The sequence below is a fragment of the Syngnathus typhle genome, linkage group LG3, assembly GCF_033458585.1.
Source record: "Syngnathus typhle isolate RoL2023-S1 ecotype Sweden linkage group LG3, RoL_Styp_1.0, whole genome shotgun sequence".
NCBI lineage: Eukaryota > Metazoa > Chordata > Actinopteri > Syngnathiformes > Syngnathidae > Syngnathus > Syngnathus typhle.
Genome location: NC_083740.1, coordinates 9,737,724 through 9,760,611, shown reverse-complemented (window position 1 = coordinate 9,760,611; position 22,888 = coordinate 9,737,724). Strand labels below are relative to the sequence as shown.

The 22,888-nt window shown below is 41.9% G+C and overlaps 1 protein-coding gene across 2 annotated transcripts in view; it reads right to left on the bottom strand.

Annotated features, from left to right (window-relative positions):
- The window catches only part of rgs12b (regulator of G protein signaling 12b), a 33,945-nt gene extending 12,290 nt beyond the window's left edge, over positions 1–21,655 (bottom strand). The window contains exons 1-5 of one of the 2 annotated variants that reach the window (XM_061274320.1): positions 21,407–21,655; positions 18,614–19,831; positions 18,200–18,433; positions 16,785–17,729; positions 11,620–11,739 (exon numbers count right to left, since the gene is read on the bottom strand). In XM_061274320.1, the coding sequence (XP_061130304.1) occupies positions 11,620–11,739; positions 16,785–17,729; positions 18,200–18,433; positions 18,614–19,654 (2,340 nt within the window). In that variant the 5' untranslated portion in view covers positions 19,655–19,831; positions 21,407–21,655. The remainder of the gene's footprint in view (positions 1–11,619; positions 11,740–16,784; positions 17,730–18,199; positions 18,434–18,613; positions 19,832–21,406) is intronic. The other variant, XM_061274319.1, reaches the window with a different exon arrangement.
- Positions 21,656–22,888: the final 1,233 nt, after the last annotated feature.

Here is a 22,888-nt window from a genome sequence, read left to right as displayed (position 1 = left end):
TGTATTTTCACCTTTAATCTGCCATTTCGGAGCGCCCCATCACATGTTATTGCACTCGGGTTAAATGTTCAGCTCATAAACCCCCCAAATTGACGACAGACTCATCTTGAATTCATTGCTCAAGCCCTGAAATGTAAGCCCTCCCATCTACTATCATGTGCAAATGATTTCATTGTGAAACGGGTCTCTGTGTGGTGTAAAATTCAGAATTAAACCACCTAGTATGCATAGTATACTAATAAACATACTATTAAACTGATGTCATTTTAAATAAGGGCCTGTTAGTTTTTTTAAAGGGTAAGCCAACCATAAGATTTTCTTCTTTTTTTTTTTTTTAAATTATTATTTTTGTTTATTGTGTTTGTGAAATATGACTTGAGCAGCAAAATCCACATGTTTATTTTCATCAACGATCACAAGGCAGATTGCGATAAGGGAGAATGATTGTGTGGAATGTTTTCTGCATGGGGATGAAAGTGATTAAGTTCCTCACGAAAGTCATATGATATGTAATGAACACTTACAGTAAAGCTTCTGTAGCTTTACTGGAGAGTGGTGACTTTGTAGTATGTCAGCCAAGTGATTGTGGTTGGACAAAATTCAACGGAATCTTCCTTGACCCCACCTAGTTAGTCATTTACTTTCCCATTATAATATTCAAGCGGGACCTTGTCTATTGTGGTCATCTTGCGAGAGGATCAAAATCCACATGGATGTCATGTAATAAAAATAGTGATACTGACGTGGCTGACCTACGTATGGCCTTTTGCAACCAGAAAACTGTTAACTGGGTCTGCTTCTTGGGTTCATCACTGGCCTGTTTCACAGACCTCCTGACAAGTCTTGGCTCAGAAGTTCTGACACTAAGCAACCAAAGCCAACAACAGCAACAAAAGGAGAATCAAGCCATATCCCTTGACTACTAATGTAAAGAATAGTCGTGGTTACGTTCTTCAAATAAGTCACACAAATTGAGCCTGCCAACTACTGATTTATACGGTAAGCTGGGAGATATAAAATATAAATAGGAGAAAGGTCTTGCGGAAAATAAAACCTTAGATTCCACCAGAAGAAGTAAGGTGGCAAATGAAAACAACGGCCATATGGTACGCTCTGTGTAATGTCTGCATTTATTTCTTTTTAATATCCTCTGGAAGAGAAGAGGTAATTTCCCATAAGTCAAAAGACATTTGATATGACTATGTGGTAGTTGACTGTGAGAGCGTCTTGCACACATTTCTGGTGCGTGTGTGTGTGTGTTTATGAGCGTGTGCATGTTTTATACAGGAGAATCCTGTTTTATGTAGGGTGCGTTCGTCTTCACCTCGACTCTAACTCTTAATGTGATCACTTCCAGACGTTCCCTGCGGTGGGGTGGTTTGGCCCCTAGTAAAGGCTCCAAATCCCCTCTCTGCCTCTTTCTTTCCCTCACTCCCCCACAAACTTTCTCATGCTCTCCTTTTTTGTCTCCCCTTTTTGGTCAATCCAGGCATATTCAGTAACACTAATTAAAAACACGTTTTTTTCCCCCCAGCCCATTCTCTATTATTTCATCACTTCATCTCCCTTTTCTCAGGCTCCAGTTTTCACCCTCCTGCTGCTGGCATATGCCAGCCATTCCTGATAGCAGGAATGGAATATAATGATCGGTCTCATATTGTTTAGGTTTTGTTCATGCTTAGAATGAATAAATGACGTGAAAAAAATAAGGTGAATATGAATCTACTGTAAAGCCATCTTCTTTTCCTTCACAGTACTTAAATGAACATGACAATTCTCAGAACAACAACAAAATACAATGTGTGCATGCACTGGTACCCAAAGGGAAACACTTTACCACTATACATTGCCAACTTAAAGTTATTGCAGATCGTTACTTGGCTCTAACAATTCAGTTTGAGGTGGTCGACTGTATTTTGTTGTCAGCTCACCATGTAGCCATGTGCCCGGTTGTTTTTGTTGACCTTCCATGTATTTGTGCATGAAGGGAGTGGTTGGTCACCTTGCAAGTGACTCTCAACTGATTTATTAACTGTGAGTTGGGTGAAGGTGGGGGCTTACATCGTCCGCTATATACCCAAGACGTTGGGCCAAACACAGAGCACAATTTATAGCCATCCGTTTCAACTGTTTTTTTAATCGTGAACACCTATAAAAGTTCCTTTAAACAAACTGAATCTTCCATAACATTCCTTGAGTTGGGACAATGACTCCTGCAAAAGAAGGGGGTCGCGTTATAGAATGAGACACAAAGCAGGTAGAGACACTTCACTTGGTGAATAAAACATGTCTACTCGCGCGAGAAACTATGAAGGATCACATATGCACTCAACGAAACACAAAGACGCCGCTGTTTGTAGCACAGAAACCTATTCCTGGCTCCGTTTAGTCAGGAATGACATCCACCTGCATTTAAATCAAGTAAATATCACCAGAGAAGACTTCAATATGGAGTAACACTGATTTGTTGAAGTCGTCTTACAAGGTGGCAGGGAGAAGCCTAAAACACTGAACTCAAAAAAGGGACATTTTGATTTTGGAATTCCAAATTTGGCACACCAACACGCTTGCAGCTGAAGAGAAAGCTGTTGCACCAACAGTTTGAAACGTGTGCGTGACTGAGTGTTTACTTTTGAATATGAGGTGAATAGTGGTGGCCATTGAGAGGCCTGGAGACACCCTGCCAGGTCTTACAACTGCTTCGTCTGAATGTAGGAGAGGCAAGACAGAAATTGGAACTCACTGGTGGCTGTTCAAATCACACGTAACAACAATTCGCTAACTAAATCTAACCAGTGATGCTGGAATTCCGGGCGAGTCTGAAGGTCTTGCAATCAATATCCGCAATGGGAAGGAATGCTGTTCATGTTTGTTTCCCAACAAGTGAGTCAGTCACACATCAGACGTGACTAAGAGGGCTAAAAGGGTGATGAATGTTGTCGATTTCATTTGGCTGCTTGCCTTGAGCTTATAACCGTCACAAACAATTAACCGATCTCAGTCAAATCAAATACATCTGTTTGAATGAAATACAACGACTGTAGCAACCAGTCACGTCAGCCAACTTAATAATTGGAGAAGTGAAGGAGTAGAAGCAGTTACCGCATTTTTCCTTTGTAATGTCACACAGATGTTTGTCTTGGGTGTGTAGAAATGATACATTGTGACTAACAGTGGCCAGGAAATTCTTTTTGTTTTAGTGTCCATTTGTCCCAATTTCTGTCAATCCCTCCACCTTGGACTGGAGACCTCATTTAAAAGAGGGGGGAAAAAAGTGGTTCAAGTCCACGCAAACTATTTGTTCCAAGGCTTCGCCAGGACAATGTACACAATCCATACAGATATTCCCAGTCAACATTACCATCCGTTCTACAATATCGGAATTACACATGACCTTTACACGGTCTATTAATTTAGCACCCTCGTCAGGGGTTGTCACAGCGATAAAGTTGGCACACTTTTAATTTGATATTAAAAATAAAGACATTTCTAACTTTTGAACGGTAGCGTATTTTATTCCGTTTTTACACAATATGCATAGAACATTTGAAAGCAACCACAATTTTGTAGGCTAGATTGAAATCCTATCACATAAATAAGTAGATGGACAGTATACGCAGTCATTGAATCTGAGCACTTTTATGATCTGAAAAGAATACATTTACTAGATTACCAATATGTGTAACATAATATGAACGCGAGAGAGTGTGCACTACTCACTGTATTGAAGTTCCAGACCCGCTTAAAGGAGAGCCTCTTTCTCAAGCTCATCCTGCTGCCTACCGACTACTTCATTTACATGTTGCTCACAAAAACACACAACACACTCACACATTGCACTGGGACACCCACTGAGCTTCTTCTGGAGATCTTTAGAACAGGAAACCCATGCAGGCATCTACCACGGATGAAACCAGGGTTTTGCACATCTGTCACACACATGCACATATACTCACACACACACACTGAACTAGAAGGTAAAGCTGCTGGTGAGCCAAAACATTGCTAACATATCAGTTTTCTCTTATTACGTCCCAAGGCTGACACAATCTATGTTTAACCGACAAACTGACCAGGAAGTTCCATTCTCTCGCAGTTTCTCACATGCATACACGCACACACACAAACGGCTTGTTTCCATAGAGACACGCCCCGACCAGTCAGTGTGAGCTGAGGAGGAGGAGGGAGCAAAGGTTAGTCTGCCAATCCTGTTCCAGCACAGCCTTCAGCTCTCCAGCCTCTTCTTCTGACCTCCCTTTTCAAATCACAGCCTCATTTCAAGACCAACATTTTTTTGCAATTACAAACTAAAATGACGTATTAATGTTTCAGCTCGTGAGACGTTTTTTGTGGTTAAAGGCTATCTAATTAAATTTGACTTGACGAAGCTGCTTGAAACAATTGCAATGCATCAAAGCAAGTATGTATTTTTTTTGGTTCTATAGGAAACACTTTGGATGAGCAATATTTGTTTTAATTATATTAGAAATAAATCTAAATTTAACTTAAAGTCAACTTTCCACAAGACATACAGTACACACACACACACAACTCACCCAGAAACAAAGACTGAATGCCTGACGTGTTCTTGTACTGCATCCTCCAAAATCAAAGGGGCATTTTGTGTGTGCTCCTGCTACAATTTATGTAACATTCTCTTTCAAATTATGCTCACTCCGACGAGCTCGACTTTTTCTGTGGACATCCATGTGCGTGGTAAGCATTTCTCCAGCTGGAGAAACTTTTGTTGTTTTCACTTATTTTAATAGGGGCACATTATAGCTCCAAAATTGACGGGAAGACTTATTTTGTGCTGTTGTAGTCAGAATATATTATAATCAGCCAAGACAGGATTCTGTTGTGTGCCGTCACTTTTCCAAAACACAACACACTCGAACAGTTGCACAAAGACCACAATTCAAGTCCAAGTGGCCTTTAAGCCTACACCACACTCCCCAAATTTCCTGGTTTTGGATGTTGAGTGGGACTATAAAGTCAATGCATACTTATGCAATACATTTACTAACTCAATATTGACATTATCACCTTTTTTTTCTCCTCTTGCTGGGAAGGGATCTAAACCGCCAAAAGCATCGAAAAGGTGATGTTCTCTGTTTTTGTTTTCCATTGCTAGCTTTTCACTTCTTAGCTCGGAACGCTGAGGTATGATGAAGTTACCCTTCCACAATTCCTGTCTCATAGCAACATCAGTGATGGCTACTTCATGCGTGACTGCCTTAGGTGGTTACTCGTAAGTCATTTTAATGTCATGGATGAATAAACTCAATTGGGCAATCATTTGTTCCAAGGAAAAACAACAACATTGCTGCACTAAAAGCAGATGAGAATAGTGGAAGCCAAATGAGTAAAGTGTTGCTTGAGTGGGAGAGAAGATGTGTGTTAAAGCGTTCACAGGCTGGAAAAGTAGCTTTGTTTGGGAAAATTAGAGAGCCATCAATCTTACGGATCCATTTTGGCAATAGCTTCAATTATCCCTATTGATTTTTTTTACTGACTTGCAAGCAAGTCCATCGGAAAAAAACACCAACAATGCCCTCTGGTGCTGGAATTAAAGCATAACCTGAGACCACTTGCTGATAAGGTTTAGTGTAGAAAAAAAGAAAAAGGTTGCAAATGATTAGATATTCAGCCTTAATAATCCTAAAATGTGAAATGGTAAGTCGCAGATCATATCGAGTCAATTCAGATTCAACTCAATGGCAGACGCTATCTCACAGTCACACAGTTGTTTCCTAGAAAGCCCACTTATCAGTCTTCCTAAGATAGTCAGCCCAAATCATTTTTCCCCATTTGTTTTTGAAAATAAAAACACACAAAAATGGAAGCGAATACTGATAACATCTGATCAATTCTTTCCATTTCAGGAGTAGAACTGAATGATCTGTTACCATGGGGATGTAGCTGATTTTAGCAGAAGTGGTCAAGGTCATGAGGAGATGTTTAAGGCTATTTCTTTTTTTCTGGCAGAGTGTGTGCGTGTGTGTGTGTGTGTGGGGGGGGGGGGGGTTAAATTCTGACTGCATTATTTGTAGAAAGATAACACTATGCAACTATCATATGATTAACTTCTATTAAAGCTAGCACAAAATTCTACTTGGTATTATATCGTAATAGACTATAGACTCGTGTGTGCGTGTCCGTCAAAATGTTGTGAGGCAAAGGTTTTCATACATCTCCCTGTTGCGCACAAAATGAACACACACTGCAGCAAGTGACTTATCACATGGCAACGCTTGATTGTGCTCTTGAGGTGAACTGCACCCATCTGGCACTTGTTGAAGGGGGGGAAAAAAAAAGCGGTACTTGTCTTCATCTGAAAGTGGAGCCTGCATCTGATGTTGAGCCTGCCATCCTGAGGTGTTTCGTGTACAGGAGCAGTTTTGACTCATCATCTGATTTGCCTTCCCTACAAACACTTTTGGTCCCAGGGGTAATCACGAGGAACACACACAAACACAAGTAATGTGTGTGTGGGTCACTTCTCTTTGGGCATTACATTGTGTGATCGTTCCTTTTCAGAAGGGTATGAATGGGCTTCTATTGATAGAAGAAGTGTTTAGGGGATTATGGCCTGTTGCATAAACACAGAAGAACTGCAAACTATTTTGTCACTGCTGCATTTTGTGAAATCAAAATAGATTCTGCCCTAGTTTGTACCCGAGAGCAGAGAATGACGGACACCTTTAGATGATGTGATTTGGACGACAAACACATCCAATGCATAACTGAGCGTGTTCTCTCTTGTTGCTTTCACAGACTAAAGGTGGAAATCAACAGGTTGCTGAAACGCTGTCAAAAACTGCTCTGTGATTGGATGGCACTGGTCACGTGACCTGTCATTCCAAAGCGGAGCAGTGTAACTAAAGTTTCAGAATGGTTTTTAATGTGAATAATCGTGCACTTCATCACAAGACCGATGGGACACATTTAGGAAGTTAAGCTAACGACTGTAATATTGAACTGACATCACACGTCATGAGACAATCAGTATCAATGTGCGACTGGATAAAGAGACTTCATTTGTAGGATCACACCCCACCACACACACACACACACACACCACAATTACTCACTGGTTGAGAGGTCGTTTGTGAGTCCCCACTCAAAGTTTTCTGCTCCATGAAGAAAGACACGAGTAATTCCCAACACTACATGTGAGAGTTTCCCAAGGTGCACGTTGCTATCAGCCAAATAGGTGTGTGCACTGCGTGCACGTTAAAACTCGATGGCGTCTAAGAGTCCAAGCCGCTCCAGAACGTCACTGTGACTAGATGTCCTTTGCAACTTGCTTGCGCTTTCTCATCTTCCTGCTCCTCTTCCTCCTTCTCGCTCTATCGTCTCCGTCGCCCTGCCTCTCTGCTCTCACCCTCCTCTTTCTCTGTATTGCCACCCACCCTTGTGTCATTCCTATTCCACCCACACTGTTGTGATGTGAGAGGCATGCACATACACACTAATCAGATGCAGAATGCGAGGCACGGCAGAAAAGGGAGACCTCCGCCTTGACAGAGCCCCCCCAACCCCCACCTCTCTCCACCATACAACCCCCAACACATATATGCTCAGCTCTGAGTGAATGCCTTACCCTCGGTGCCCTCGTCTGTCATCTCATTAGTATGCCCCATGCACAAGTGACATTCGTGACAGAAGGGGGAAAGGGAGGGTGGATTGGATGAATCCAGTTTGATCCTTCCTGAGAACCAAGAGATGACAGAGCAAACAGAAGAAGAAGAAACAGCGGAGTGGATGGCACAGGTCACTCAACCGGCAGAATGATCACACCGTACAGAAGAGTTGAGAAGTAGCTGCATTCCACAACATGCCTTGACATTGACACACACACTCACACCCCCACTTATAACCCTGCCTAGGAAGGACCCTGAGGCGGGGAAAGTGGGTGCAGCACTACTTCATTTTGAGATAAAAGTTAGTTCTGTATTGATTTTTAATGGGGACCACCATCGATCAGTCAAAGCACCAACACAAGTCGTTCCACCTTTCGCAAAAGTAAAACTATGAAGCAGCTCTGTAAATATTAGTAGCAGCTCATGTATGGGGATGATTGTTTTAAAAAGTAAAAAAAAACAAAAAAAAACACTCACGCTCTGCACGAATATTCACTTGGAACATGATAGTTGAAAATAACCATAAAGCTTATTTTCAATAAATGACATTATTGTCGTTCATGTCAACATTTTTAATCTAGAGAGAGGCTAAACCCACTGAAAAAAAAACAATAATGTATTTTGTGTATTCTGTGTAAAAACAAAACCCCCAACAACCACAGTGACCACAGTGGATTCATCTTGAGCGAGCGCCTCCATGTTGCTGATCCCCACCAACTCCAGAACAGAACAACATTGCAGGTTGTGGGGGAAATATTAGAAATCGGCCTTGCGATCAGCCAATTGTGTGCACTGTAAGCCACTTAAATTTGTGCATTCAACCCTAAAATTGTTTTTGTTTTTTTCCTCCTTGCTTTCATTGGTGAATCTTGCTTGTAAACAGCTCATACAGGAGTGAACAATTCACCTTGCCATTTTGTGTTCAACCACTAAGCACCACTTGAACATTGTTTGTGTTGGGCGGTGGCCTCTCAAATAATTAATCCTAATTGATGCACCGAAATAGCAGCTTTCAAGCACTTCTTGAAATAATATCAAGGATCACTGATTGTGAGTCGGTTAAATAATCTCATCGGGTGTTTCATTAGGTACATCTGCATGGGGAAAAAAAAGGAGATTCGGTCTAAGAACTGGATAAAAAATTCTGCCTTTGCAGAGAAAATCAAGCTTGATTTTGACGAACTAGAATTATGGTTACAGGAGAATGAATTCTGATAACCATTTTGTTTGGCAGTTCACAGAAGAATGCATTCACACTAATCGGGAGAAGCTTCATCATGTAACAAGCCAATGACCCAAAACACACTGCCAACACAACAAAGGATTTCATCAGGGGGAAGAAGTCTCACACTGGCCAAGTCAATCACCAGAGCTTAACCCAAAAGAGCCTTCATTTGACCTCCTGAAGAGGAAAGTGAAAGGAGAAACCCCCAGACACAAACAGGAACAGAACGAGGCTGCAGTAAAGGCATGGAAAAGACAAATTAATAATAATAATAAAGAAAATAACAGTCTGGTGAAAAGAAAGGGCTGCAGTATTGCAAGAAAGAGTTTTTACAACAATTTTTTTTTCACTTTAAGTTAATTTAATAATGTCTGTTTCAATAGATTTTGCTGGCTTTGGTGTAAAAATCTTAATAAGATGACTCAATGCTCTGGGGAAGTCCAATGTAAAGTTGAGTCAATAGCGTGAATATCTAATATTGACCACAAGAGCAGGGAAAGCTATATTTGCAGGCAACTTGAAGAAAGGATTTCACTGGCATAACCGCAATGATGTCACGCTCACTCACGCAGTTCCACTTACATTACAAAAAACAAAATCTAAAAGTAGGATGGGCTGGAGTGTATGTGTGTGCACGTGAGTTTGTGTGTGTACAGTATGCAATCAGATAGTACATAGCTTCCTTATTTGGGTTTCAGAAAGGAATTCATTATCTTATGTACAAACATAGTGTGCGTGTTTGCATGTGTACATGTGTCTTGTGTGTATTTGCACCGTGCATATGTGCTTTTGTGTTGAAGCCATTCGAAAGACCAGTTTGTTGCTGATCGGAGCTCATTAGGCGTGCCAGATATGTTTGAGCTGCCCCTCTCCAAAACACAAACGTGAACACGAACATGCGCACACACTCGCCATGGTCAACACAAACACAAAGCTGTCTCTGTCTGTGCATGAGCACAAAGAGAGAAAGGCCTAATGACCGGAAGAAAAAGGTAAGATAACGAGGGAGGCAGGGGCAGAGGACAGAATACTCAATATAATAATAATGTCAGCAATTATTGTATAAAAATAGTGGGAATAACAATGGTGCCTTTGAGATAAATAAATACCACATCACAGGGAAAATATTTTAATTGAAAGGCAGATTTAAAACTAATGGCATCCCAGTGACTTTGCTATGCAATTCTACAATGGAGCCCAAACATGGAAAAGGGGAAAATTCCACTGTGCCCAAACAGCCACTGGACAGCGGAAATATTTCACTGTCCTCTGATCTCTATCTTAGGAGGACATAGTACGAGCAAAACTGTTGTTGGGAATTACACTTAGTCTCTATCTCAGTCGATGAAAACAGAGTTTATGATGTTTACCTCGATTTGACGACAACGTGCAGAATTACTCTGTTTGTTAAGATCTGATGAGCTAATGCCTGGATTCATGACAACAGATGCTCATTAGGTGCACAATCAATATCATTAATGATGCCTTCAGGGGTGGGGTGAATGCAGCAAGCAAGTTTGTGTCAAACATTTTTTTTTTAATTGTACAAAGATAATGATTTGATTTTTAATAGTATTGATTAAACAATATGTGTATTACTGTGGTGGTAGTTGGTAGGCAGTTAGAGGTGTATCATATTGAGAGCTCTTTGTAGTGGTGCATTCCAAAGAGATGAAAAGTTGACAAAGGTCAGAGAAGTGAAAAAAATACTGTGGTGTCTAAAAAACATTCAATGCCCAACTGTAGAATTCAATAATGATTGATCAGAACATCTGTGTTTTGCTTTTTGGGATATTGATTAGTGTCTTTATCTGTAAAGTGAGAAAAAAGATCTTGACTGAAAATGTGATGAGTGTCTTTATACATAAGAAAAAATAAAAATCTACGCTGCTCTTAGCACATCCACATCCATCTTAGAAAAAGTAATGAGAACTCAGGATTTTGTTTTAAAACTTTCCGTACAAATTACATTAAAAATTAAAATGAATTTGCTTCCTAAAGCCTATCGTGAATAATTGTGAAAATGTGAAATTTCCGGTTTATTACAGGAAAGTTTGTTTCAAAATATGAACAAATTAGTTAGACAAGCTTCCAAACTGAGCTAACAGATTCCACCGTCAGCCGTATTATTTCGTCTACGTTCATCCCAATTTCTTTGAGGTCAGACCTCATGAGCTCCAGGTGGGATCGTTGTTTGCGGAAGTTGGCGTGGCGTGTTGTAAGACAGAAATAAAGAGAAAATAACGATGTGGATTATGAAAACAAATATAGTTAAAAAACCCAAAGTTGGGATGTTGTGTAGTGCAAAAATTAAAACACATACATTCATTGGAATTGGGTATCTAAAATGATCAACAGAAGTTTCTTTGTTGAAGCTTCACAGATAAGTCGAATTATTATTTACCTCAGGGGCTTTAATGATAAACAGTAACGGCAATCAAACATAGAATCTTCTAAATCCCACTACATTCATCTGAAAGTGTACATGGTGTCGCTCGCTATAGGCTGGTTTGTCCACAACTGTGTGCATGTTGCCATGGTGATATGAAAAGAGGGCTTGAGGTGTCATGTGATGATGCGCATGAGCTGCTATTATTAGAAAGGGCTGGTGCACATGTGGCTCAAATGTGACGATAGCACTCGGACGAAACTCGAGTGTTGCAATAACACGAGCCATTTGTCTGCAGATGTACAGAGTAAGTAGTCAAACAGACAGACAGACAGGCAGACAGACACATATGCTCCTACCTCCAGATCATCCAGGGAGCGGGCCAGGCTGAGACGTTTGGAACGTCCGAAGGAGCGTCTGCCTGAGGAACGCTGGGGGAGAGGAGGGAAACCCATTGTCAGACCTCGGAAGCGACCACCCTGAGGAGAAAAAAGACACAGGTGTTACACCCAGGTGGGGACAATATTGAATGTCTGGGAAGCAAGAAGAAGTCTTTGAGGTTACCATCTATCGGTTGTGGAGAAGAGATTTGGAAAAAGCATCCTAAAAGCAAACCCCGCCATGAGGGTGTTGTGAACAGACAAACTTGGCCTCATCAGCAAATGAATGTAAAAAACTTTTAGTGCTCTTTTCTCCATCTTAGACTTGCAGTTGTTAAGTTCTATTGAAGCCATGAACCATACATGCTTTAATTTAATATTATAATTTAATAGCTTTTTGGCAACTTGAGTGAGCAGTAATTTTCATTACTGCAGGAGTAATGGCCAAAGGGTCCCCTTTGTAAAAGCACCAACCAGTTAGGCACATAAGCTGAAAGTGTTGTGGACACAAAAATATTCAGCCTTTGGATAAAAGTACATGCGCACACACACAGCCAACATCCACACACACTTTACAACCCATCTGGAAATGTGCGCCGCGGGGTCTGCCTCTGCACATCTCTATCGTCCTTTTAAAAAAGAAATGGCTATTGCCACGCTTTGTCCATTCACCTCCAGTTGTGTTAAACAATCTGATCCAAAACTCTTTTGCCAAAATAACCAGCATAGACCAACATGGTTTGTGCTGCTTTTAATGGCGTCTCCAACACGAACAAAACATCAGAAGCAGCAAAGCAAAACTGTCAAAAATTGTAACAACAGCATGCTGGTGTTGCTGCTTGGCTTTGGCTTAGTTGGTAGTGCACCAGAAGTCTTCCTCCTTTTTCTGCCCAGAAGACATAAGTGCTCTTCTGCCTGAACATCTTGGCTGGACCAGGATAAGCAATAGAAAATGGTCAGATAACATTAGTCAAGCCTACCCACTCAAATTTAGATGTGCAGCATGCAAAAGGGTCCATTATTATCTCTACTGAGAGTAGGTTCTTGTAAATGTCAATTCACTTGCTGCAAAGTGGTCAGATGTGCTCCATTGTTCACGATTGCTATGACTTTGGCTGGTGTGGAGGCAACTCTATTTACGCAGACCCCTTTTTTCCTCCCACTGAAATGTTAAATTCCACATTCGACGCAGGCATGTGCTTGTGCCTGCGTTATTGCATGCACAGTCTGTTGGATTCCAGTCAAATGGTAAAACCACACATTCACAAATACTGGAAGGTGAGATAGTCAGTGCCGTGTGTTTATACTGAATCATCCAATTGTTTTAACAGCATGACGTTGTACTTTTCTATTAATTATATACTTGATGTAGATAGATATATCTATTAGGGGTGTAAATCGCGGGTTTTGTCACGATACGATATCATATCGATACAAAGAAGCACGATACGATATTTGCCGATATCTTAAACCCTGCTGTGATTCATTCGATATAGTGCTCTACGATCGATACATATAGTATATATTTTTTTAAATAAAACAAATAGAACAATATCCTGATTTATAACAATTCATACGCAAAATCAACAAGGTACTGCAAACTCTTTATTTAGGAAATTACAAGAGTATTGTAGTATACAAAGTGCTTATTTTAACACTGAACTTTGATGTCGTGTTTTTTCTTTAAATGTGCATCGAGATTTGTGCTCCCTGAATATTTGATCACCGCATGGCAGGATTTACAAACTGCACGTGTTTTGTCCGTTGACTCGTTGAGTCATCTTTTCTTTGGAATCCAAAGTGCTTCCAAAGAATGACTTGAAGCCTAAAGGGGAGCCAATTTCCTCGTCTTTTTGGACACTAGCCATAGCACCAGCCCAGGTGCCGCGTACTAGTTGTCGACTCCCCTTTCACGTGCCTGCTCTGCTCACAACACAACACGCCGCTCACTGCTTCCGGAAAGAGGAAGCAAGCAACAATGAACTGGATTTCAAAATAAAGTCGCGTCTAATGTCCGAGGTCAAACACGGCGATATAAATCGATGTTTACGTTTAGCATCGATGCCAATAAATCGTAGAGCCTTATATCGATTAATCGATGTGTATCGATGAATCGTTACACCCCTAATATATATATATATATATACACAAAGTATATTTAACAGAAATGTACAACATAACATCCATACAAACACACTGGAGATGGATTTACTATCGATGTAGCAAACCATTAACTGGAGAGAAAAGCAAAAACCAAGCAGCTGTTCCATTTAGTCATAAACTGCTGCCTAATATGTCCATGAGATTAGTCATCGGGTCATCAAGATTTACTGTTCAAAGCCATCAAACAATGATGTAACCCATAAACCAAACAGAAGTCTTTCGTTGCCTTCACATCTCCACTGAAAACTCTTCATATTTTATGTTTTTTCTTTTGTGCTGGGGAAACTAAACAACTGAACAGTCCTCGTAAATACTATTACATCGGCCTCGACAGTGCAGGAGAGGACATATAAAGATAGATTCTTGATTGATGAATGCCCTTTGAGAAATGAATCAATGAACACCATGATGTGACTACCTAATCAGTGACAAAATCAAATAGCGGGCCAGTAAGTACAATAAACACTTTGGATTCATATTTCTGTTTGATCATCTCGGTTGACGTGACTAAGTGTCTCGGGATGTGCTTTGATTAGAGCCATTTTTACAAAAAAGGCATTTAAAAATGTGGCTTGTATTGATGCAACTGATCTGTCTTGCTCAAACACACAGACCTACACACAGACACACACACACATAAATAAAATAGAAAGGCGGTAGAGAAAAGAAGTCAAAACAGGGATTCGCTCAGTAGTTCAGTCATTACTGTAAACTAGACTATGATGCCTATTTTTTTACTTAACGAATACCCACCTAACTGTAAAAAATATCATCATCATTATTATTGTGGCTGGTTAGCATATCTACCTCACAGTTCAGAGGTCGTGTGTTCAAATGGGAGCTCTGGCCTTCATGTGAGGGGGTTTGCATGTTCTCCCTGTGCCTGTGTGGCTTTCTTCCAGTGAATCTGGTTTCCTCCAACATTCCACAAACATGCATACTGATTTATTTGTGGCCTGTACTTGGCTGGGAACACGTTCAAGGTGTACTATGCCTCTTGTCCAAAGTCAGCTAGGTTAGGCTGCAGCCCATCCCTGACCCTTGAGAGGATACAGCGAGACTGAGATCGTTATCATCATATTCATCATTGCTTGCAAACTGATCATCTTACAGTCATGAAATTATGTCTACATAACATCAGATAATAATTAAGTCCAAAATAAAATTAAAGTAATAAAACACATTCTGTAGAAACTTTGTCACATATTAAAGATAAGGAAGCAGTGCCACCATGTGGTGTTGCATAGTAAATTGCAGCCAGTTGGATTGTGGAATTAAAAAAAATCAACACATAAAAAAAGACCACACAAGCAATACATTAGTAGTGCAGTGTAACTATTTTTTTTCTTAATCTGGGTAGCACCACCCTCAAAAACTGTGACTCCACTCTCCCCATGAAGGATACTGAACTAAAAAAAGAGTTCACGTCCACCTTCCTGTAAGCTCTCATGAACACCCCCAGCGGCCTTGAAACACTTCCTCTGATTGTGGTCTGTGGTCCCTGGGACTAGGAAGAAGCAACATTATGGTTCGATATGTAGGGAGTATCCATCCACAGCTATGGCTTAATGATGATTATGAGGAAAAACAGCATTTGCCACAAATGTTAATGATGTCATTACCCAAAATGTACTTACTTGCCACCGCATCACAAGAGTTGCGTAACAACTCAAGTGTTTCAGATGACCAAAGAAAAGAAAAGAAAAGAAAAGAAAAGAAAAGAAAAAAAGAGAAGAAGAAAATCAAAAGTACTAGGTCTTAATGTTATTTTTGTTCAGTGTTCTGTTCCTGATATTTAAACTTTAAAAGCGGTTCAGATAATGAATGGAGGCCTGTTTAAATGTTTTTTTTTTTTCTGGTAAATGTTGTGTAACAAAAACAAGTTCCGTTTTTACTTTGATTTATCTGGATTCATATTTTTATAAAAATGTATGTTACCTATTCATTATCAACATTCATTTTGATGTTCATTTTGAGTTAAAATGAAGAAAATCAGAAATCAATGTTCAAATGAAGGAAACAAAATGATTTTCATGAAATAATTAGTTGTGTTACATTCTACTTTTGGAGAACACACTTGAGCTCTTGCAGTTGGACTGAATTGCATTTTTGTTTCCAGTGGCTAAATGAAGTAATCCAGTCTTCTTAGTCATTATTAATAACAGTTGAGAATAGTTTTGAAGAACATGAACACGATTGGTAACCTGGTCCACTCTCTCATCTCACTGGAAATTTGCATACTCCTCAACATGTCCACTTTCTTAAGCCTTTTTCCGTGCATTCAAGACTTGTCGGTGTGCCCGTGTGCTCATCAAAAAAGTACTAACATTGTACTTTAATGTCATGTAGGGGTCCGCATGATACCTGGGACAACAGTTGGGACTCATTGTCGACCTTTTATGTGACACTGGTCTGAAACCCACTCCGGTTGGATGCATTAGCACGTGAAACAGGTGGTTTTCAGGTCAAGACATAAGTCTGGCTGGTGCATAATGTATGATCTGATACTGGAGCAGCGGGATAAATAACTTATCAATCTAGTTGACGTGTAGAGAGCTGTGTGCTCGCATTACTCACTACGGAACAGGGATGTTTGGTGAGGGTCCGCGCAGGTCAGGAAACTTTCACACAAGTTTCGCATGTCAGTGAGAGGAGCATTTCAGGAGCATTTCAGTCAAAAAGCACTGGAGCTAAATAGAAGGCTTTCAGACGGAAGGAGTGATGGGGAGCATTGGCATGAGCGCAGACAGATTTATCGCCTCAATAAAGTGCACTTGGACGGACTCTAGTTGAGTAAATTTCCACAGCGGTACTATGTGATGGAGGAGGCTACCTGCTCTCAACACTTCTCATTGCATAGTTAGTTTTAACATAACGTCTTTAAAATCCATCAACAGTGGAAAGACACAGAATGCTACCAATTGAAAGACAAACGGCAAAGTGAGCAGCGACCAAATGCATTCATCGTGATTAGTTGTTACCTTTTTTTCTGCATCTTTGGCAGACCCACGCTTCTTTTCGGGTTCGCTCCTCTCTCTGTCGCCAGCACCAAAAAGTTTCTTGGCCCATTCATCTTTCAGCCTCTGGGTGTGGGTCTGGGCATGTAAAACAGGCGCAGGCTGGCTTCCTCCAGGTGGCGGCAGGTGGTCCCCCGGGACCAGCGGGGCCCGGTAACGGTCGGCCGGGATCTTATTCATGGGTGGAGGCAGGGTGCTGCAATTAGCCGATGACCAGCCGTCAGTGGATTCGGCGTACGACTCTTGATCGCTGCTCAAGCCTTGGAGGTGGTGGTGCTGCTGATGCCAGTCTCGCAGCACATGGACTGGCAGCCAGCGCTGAGGCTCCACCCCTCCTCCGGTGCCTCTTTTGTCCCCGCCTCCGACGGCTCCTCCCCACTTTCCCTGCGAGTAGTGGTGCGGATGAGCCCCTCGAGGGTGTCTAGCGTCAGTGTGCGCCAGCGGGAGGGGATGAGGCAGGTCGGCCAGGTACGGTTCATGGCGGTAGTGGCTATTCCTTATAGCGGGCGGGGGAGGAGGAGGTGGGTGAGAGGCAGCGGCTCCGAGGGTGGGGCTCCAAGCCTGCTGGGAGGATGGTGGGCTGTCCCAATGACGCGGCCCGGAGACGTGATTGTGGTTAAGTGGCCCTCCCAGGTCAACTAAGAGCACTCTGTTACTCTTCTCCTCAGGTAAAAAGTTCCCAATCCCGCTATCACTATTACTGCTGGTGCTGTGGTTCTGCTGGGCATCGTTATCTGGATCGTGAAAGGCTCTGGCTCGGATGCCCTCAATGTTGTCCCTCATGTCCCGGTAAAGTACAGCCACAAAGTGGAGGAGAGACTGAGAAGTGGGTGGGAATTCCAGGCAGCCTCCCGTGTCTGGGTCAGGGGTACATTCGAAGCCAAACCTCTGGGCCACTCCCACATGTACCTGAGGAAAAAATAAAGAAACACGTGAAATACGGTTGAAGACATCCACACAACTGTTGAGCGTACTATCATCTACTTGGGCATATGTGTCAAACTCAGGGCCCAGGGGGCCAGATCCGGCCCGCTATGTCATTTTATATAGCTCGCGAGATCAAATCCTGTCAACTCCCATGCTCCTTGCTAAAATATGTACCATTATTTTGTAATAAATAATAAAGTTGAGATTTTGTGAGAATTTTGTGTTACCATGTTTACTGTGATTTGAACAATAACTGAAGAAAATTTTAGTTCTGATTTCAAAACTAGTAATTCATCTATTTGTGTGTATATGTATTAATAAGAGACTGTCATAATGGAATTCATGACATTTCAAAACAGAATTTCAATTCCGATTCATCAAATTCCATTTGGATAATATTGGTAAATAGCGGAGAGCTATTCTGAATACTCAAGCACTTTTTCGGTTCACACCTGGTGGTGACACAGCTCAGGATCCACAATGAACACGTGGCAAGAAGTCCTCAAACCTCCGTCTTCGTATCGTCCTCTACTGAGGTGACAGTCTTCATCTGCGGCCTGCATGGTGACCAGTCCGAAGAACCGCCGGTCATCAGGACAACAGGCGCTGAATGCTAGTTTTTCTGCAGGATATATGGCGAGGATCTGGCCTTTGTCGCTGCACAGGCGCACACTATCATGCATGACCTAGTAGAAAGAGTAGAATGTGCATTAGAAATCTGGCAATACCAGGAAGTGATACTTGAAGGCAAAACAAAAACAAAATCTGATGTTGATCAGGTCCTCCTTGCCAGTTAGTCATGTCACAATTACAAGCACCTGAGAGGAACGTTTCGGTACAAAAGTGTGAGAACTATGCAAGCTAACCTTCATGAGGACCAGAGAATGGATCTTTTGCTCTGCCCTGAGGCGCCTCATGCATCCTCTGATAGCTTGCAGGCTGTCACTCTCCAGGCTGGTGCCTGTGGAGGCCAGCTCAATAGATCCCAGGTAGCCCACAATCATGCCCACATTGACAATGTCTTGATTTGGATCTAGGACCAAGTCCCGCCCATCACCGACATCTATGTATTGCTCCTCGTGGAGGTGGAGATGTCGAAAACCAGAGTCCAGGAAAACCGAGTCGTCATTTAGAACTTGGGCCATCTCCTCCTCGGAGAGCAGGACAGGGTTGCTGTGAGAGCGGGTGGAGTTTCGACATGCAGGAAACTCGGGATCAGACATCGGACGTGGTTTGGACGATGAGGTATGTCCGGGTCTGTCCTTGTCAGAACTGCTGGACGAGTGGCTGGAATTCTCAAAGATCATGTTGAAAATCCCTCCGGACTGCAACTCCGCCACGACGCGCTCGGCACGGTTGATGCCGAACTGCTTTGAATCCATTTTGGGTCTCAACCAGCCCCCACGAGCTCCGCCAGCAGTCCTGCTGTTATTGTTGACACTGTTGTCGTAGAGGCCGTCCAACTCGTCGTCGCTGGAGCACGAGTCCAGGTAAGCCGCAGCCATAGTGTTGCTGCTATGGTGACGACTGCCGCCGCCGCCACGTTGTTGGTGTCGCTTGTGACGCTCCACTTCACCAATGACCAGCTTTAAAATGCCTGTGCAGCGTCCGATCAGTTTGACCACATCTTCGTGGGATGCCCTGGAGACGTTGATGTCGTTCACTGAGAGGATGTGGTCTCCTGAACGCAAACCCACGTAATCCGCGGGGCTGCCTTTCAGGATGCAGCCGAGGACACACGGGCTTTGTCCCGAGAGAGTGAAACCGTAACCCGTCCTTCCTCTGGCCACCTCAACAGCCCGGATTCGCCTCTGTTGCACAGAAGGGGGTGGAGGAGAATGGGGCCGGTTGGCCTCATTGCCACCGTGAGGACGTCTCCTTGATGACGTGTTCACTTGGTTGAACATCGTGCCAGAGGATTTTCTCTCATCTATTTGTTCAGAACATTTCAGTGGCTGCCAAGTTGGAGCGTCTTCTAGTCAGAAAGCTCTGCCATCGAGTGGCAAATACAGCAAAGGGGTGAGAATTTGGACTCAGCTCTGGCACAGCCTTCCTAAAGTTGAGCCACCCATCCTGATATTTACCTGCAGAAAAGACCAAACGATAATTAGGATGGTATATACTGAAAATTAAAATTAAACATAAAAACTACATTTCAAAATGCAAATTGTGTAAACTATTTCATATATTTTACATTTTTATATTTTGTTTCCCACGGCTACAGCATAAATGACCTGGCCAGTCAGTCCATTTCAAAAACAAACGTGACAACTGAGCCCAATAGTTTACCCATCCGTGATCTCAAGGCACGATTATGTTTTGCTTTGTGTGTATTTTTGTGTTTCTTTTTCTAGGTTATTGTTGTTGTTGTGATGAATGAAACCGGGAAAGGAACTTTTTGTGATTTATATGCAAATGCTGGCTGGCTGCTCAGCACAGTATGACCATAACAACAACAACAACAACAAAAAGAATAATGGAATGTACACCACAAACTTTGGATCCACAAGCAGCTGTGAGCCTAAACCATAAAAAGTCCATATTCTATTCAAACTGTTGTCAACTGCACAATCTGTATTTTATCTTGGTGATAGATTGTTTGAATGATTCAGAATAGTTTAATAATAAAAAACACAGGGAAAGGGTCGATTTCACTTACTTGAGTACTTGAATATTTATTTTTTTCTGATGACTCCCAACATTGAATAAACAGATATCTGTACTTTACAATAATCATTCATTACTTTATAAAGTAAATAGGCTGCTTAATCTTGTTTCATCTTCTTCAGAAACATGGTTAAAAAGATGCACAGGGAGAATAGTAATAGTTGGTGAATTATTCTGAAGAGCCTAGCCGCAATACCTGGAGGGAATGACGTCACACGTTTGCCCTATCAGAGGTGTTTGCACCTTTGCAGGTGCATCCATACAGATTAGTAAATGCTATTGAATTCACTTCACCTTAAAGACTGAACTAGTTAAGTTTATTTTTTATTTTCAACAAGGCGTCCCTTCAAGCCTTTCCTCGTAATTGCATTAGTTTAGGCGTTGTCAAGTTATCACGCTAAAAACCCTGGCTTAAAAAAAAACAGGGTTGTTCGTGCATATTAACAAACATGTAGTCGAATTCAATGGCCTTGTGCTGCAAATGATACTTTTTATTATCTATTTCGCACACTTTTAAAGTTTTTCTAAAGTGGCTCGCGCTCCAAAAGTGCAACCACCCATGCTTAAATCTTAGCCCCGCCTTTCCTATCCACAACTTTCTAGAATGGCTGTAACGTTGACAACGGCGGTGTAAACATAGATGGATTTGACTGCCATTGGTTTACACTCATGTCAATCTAGCATAGACAGTTATGTGGAGAAGATGACAAGTTCGAGTGAGAAGTCACAAATAAAACTATCATCGTTGTGTCAAACATTTGCTGCAAGGGTGTGAAAACAGAAGCTTCTTATTTATATATTTATTTACACTAATAACAGCGTGCATGTAACAATACAACTTGGAACAGGAAAGCTGAGCGAGCGGATCGGGAAAAGTCACATTTCTGAGGCTAAATCAGCTAAGTTTAAGGTAGATTACATTTTTTGAAAATGACGCAAAAGCGACAAAAGGCGTGCGCAAAGAGTTGGGCGGCCAAGGAAGAATGCCTTACTTGTCGGATGACGGCTCCCAGGTAGTATCCATAGTTGAGTAGCTAGGGACAGTTGGGTCAACTCATGGTCGATGGGTAAACAAAAGAAAAGGCAACACCATCTGGCCAAGTAGCCTTACGAGGAGGAGGACTGGAGGAGGAGGGGGCTCGGTAGTTTAGAGTGGGCTGCTGTGAGGAGGGACTGGATGTGGAAGGAAACATCCAACTCATCCAATAACCTTTAGTTGCTTCACTTCCTTTGGCCCAACTGTCTCGACATGCATGGTGGATAGAAAAAGTCAACACACAGCTCTCTAAATATGCCACGTTTGGGGGGGTGTAGAAAAAAAAAGGAGGAGGGGGGGGGGGATAAAACATTTTCCAGCATTACTGTGTATTGATCTGTTCAATGCAATCAAAACACTCTCAAGAAGGGGAATAAAACTGAAATAAAGTGTCAACTGGAATAATGTGGCTGCTCTAGTGTGCTCAACCTCTTCAAAATGAACCGTTTACATTCAGACATCCCATGTTAGTCAACAGCACACAATTGCCACAATTTAAAGTGTCTTTGGCTAACCCCAATTATATCAGGGGGTTCAAACTCATTTTGTAGTCATAGTTTCCTTCTGAGGGCCATTATGACTGTCAACTCAAATAAATGTATTATATACAATATAAGCTACAAAATAAACTGACAACTCGTTTTCTAGTAAAACCAGTTCAAATAATTTAAAAAAAGATGATTTATTTTAAAGTGAAGCCAATTTGCAATCTTAGTAATGACGCATGAATCTGATTCACAATTGTTTTTTGCGGGCCACATAAAATGATCTGGCGGGCCCCCCGGGCCTTGAGTTTGACACCTCTGCTTTAGATGTTCTAGTAGGCATTTTCTAACTTTTTGGGAAGGGGGGGAGGTGAGCAAGCAGAGGCATGACTATTTGGTGTGAACACCAATTTAGAATTGGTGAGAATTCCCTCCACTTATGACTGTCTGAAGAAAAACAGTTCCTAAACTTGTTCCTCCCACCCAGTATATTGTTCTTCTGGTGATGTATGATGTTGCATTTGCGTCAAACATAATTGGAATAGGCCGAAAAGTTCAACCAGACCATGGCACTTTTTCGCCTCCACGCTTGGGAGGTTTTGCTTGAGAATGACAGTGCAAACAAGAGAGACATCAAGTGCCAAATAAAGCATATGGAAGGTGCCCAGTAATCCACTCCACTTAATGCCTTTTAATCAGTATGACACTAATTAATAAGGAGTCACATCAAGTACACCTGGACACTAGGTTACGAGTTCTTTTGCAATGCAATAATGTTCTTTGATTTGCAGGTTCATGTTTAGAATTGCTTATTCTGGAAATGGAACGCATTGAAAACGAACATGAATGCACCAAACCGAGCCAGTTCAACAGAAGCCCCCCCCTTAACTAGTGCCCCCAAATCAGTTTTCTGGGTAATCGCATTACCCCCTGCAGGGATCCCCAGCCACTCA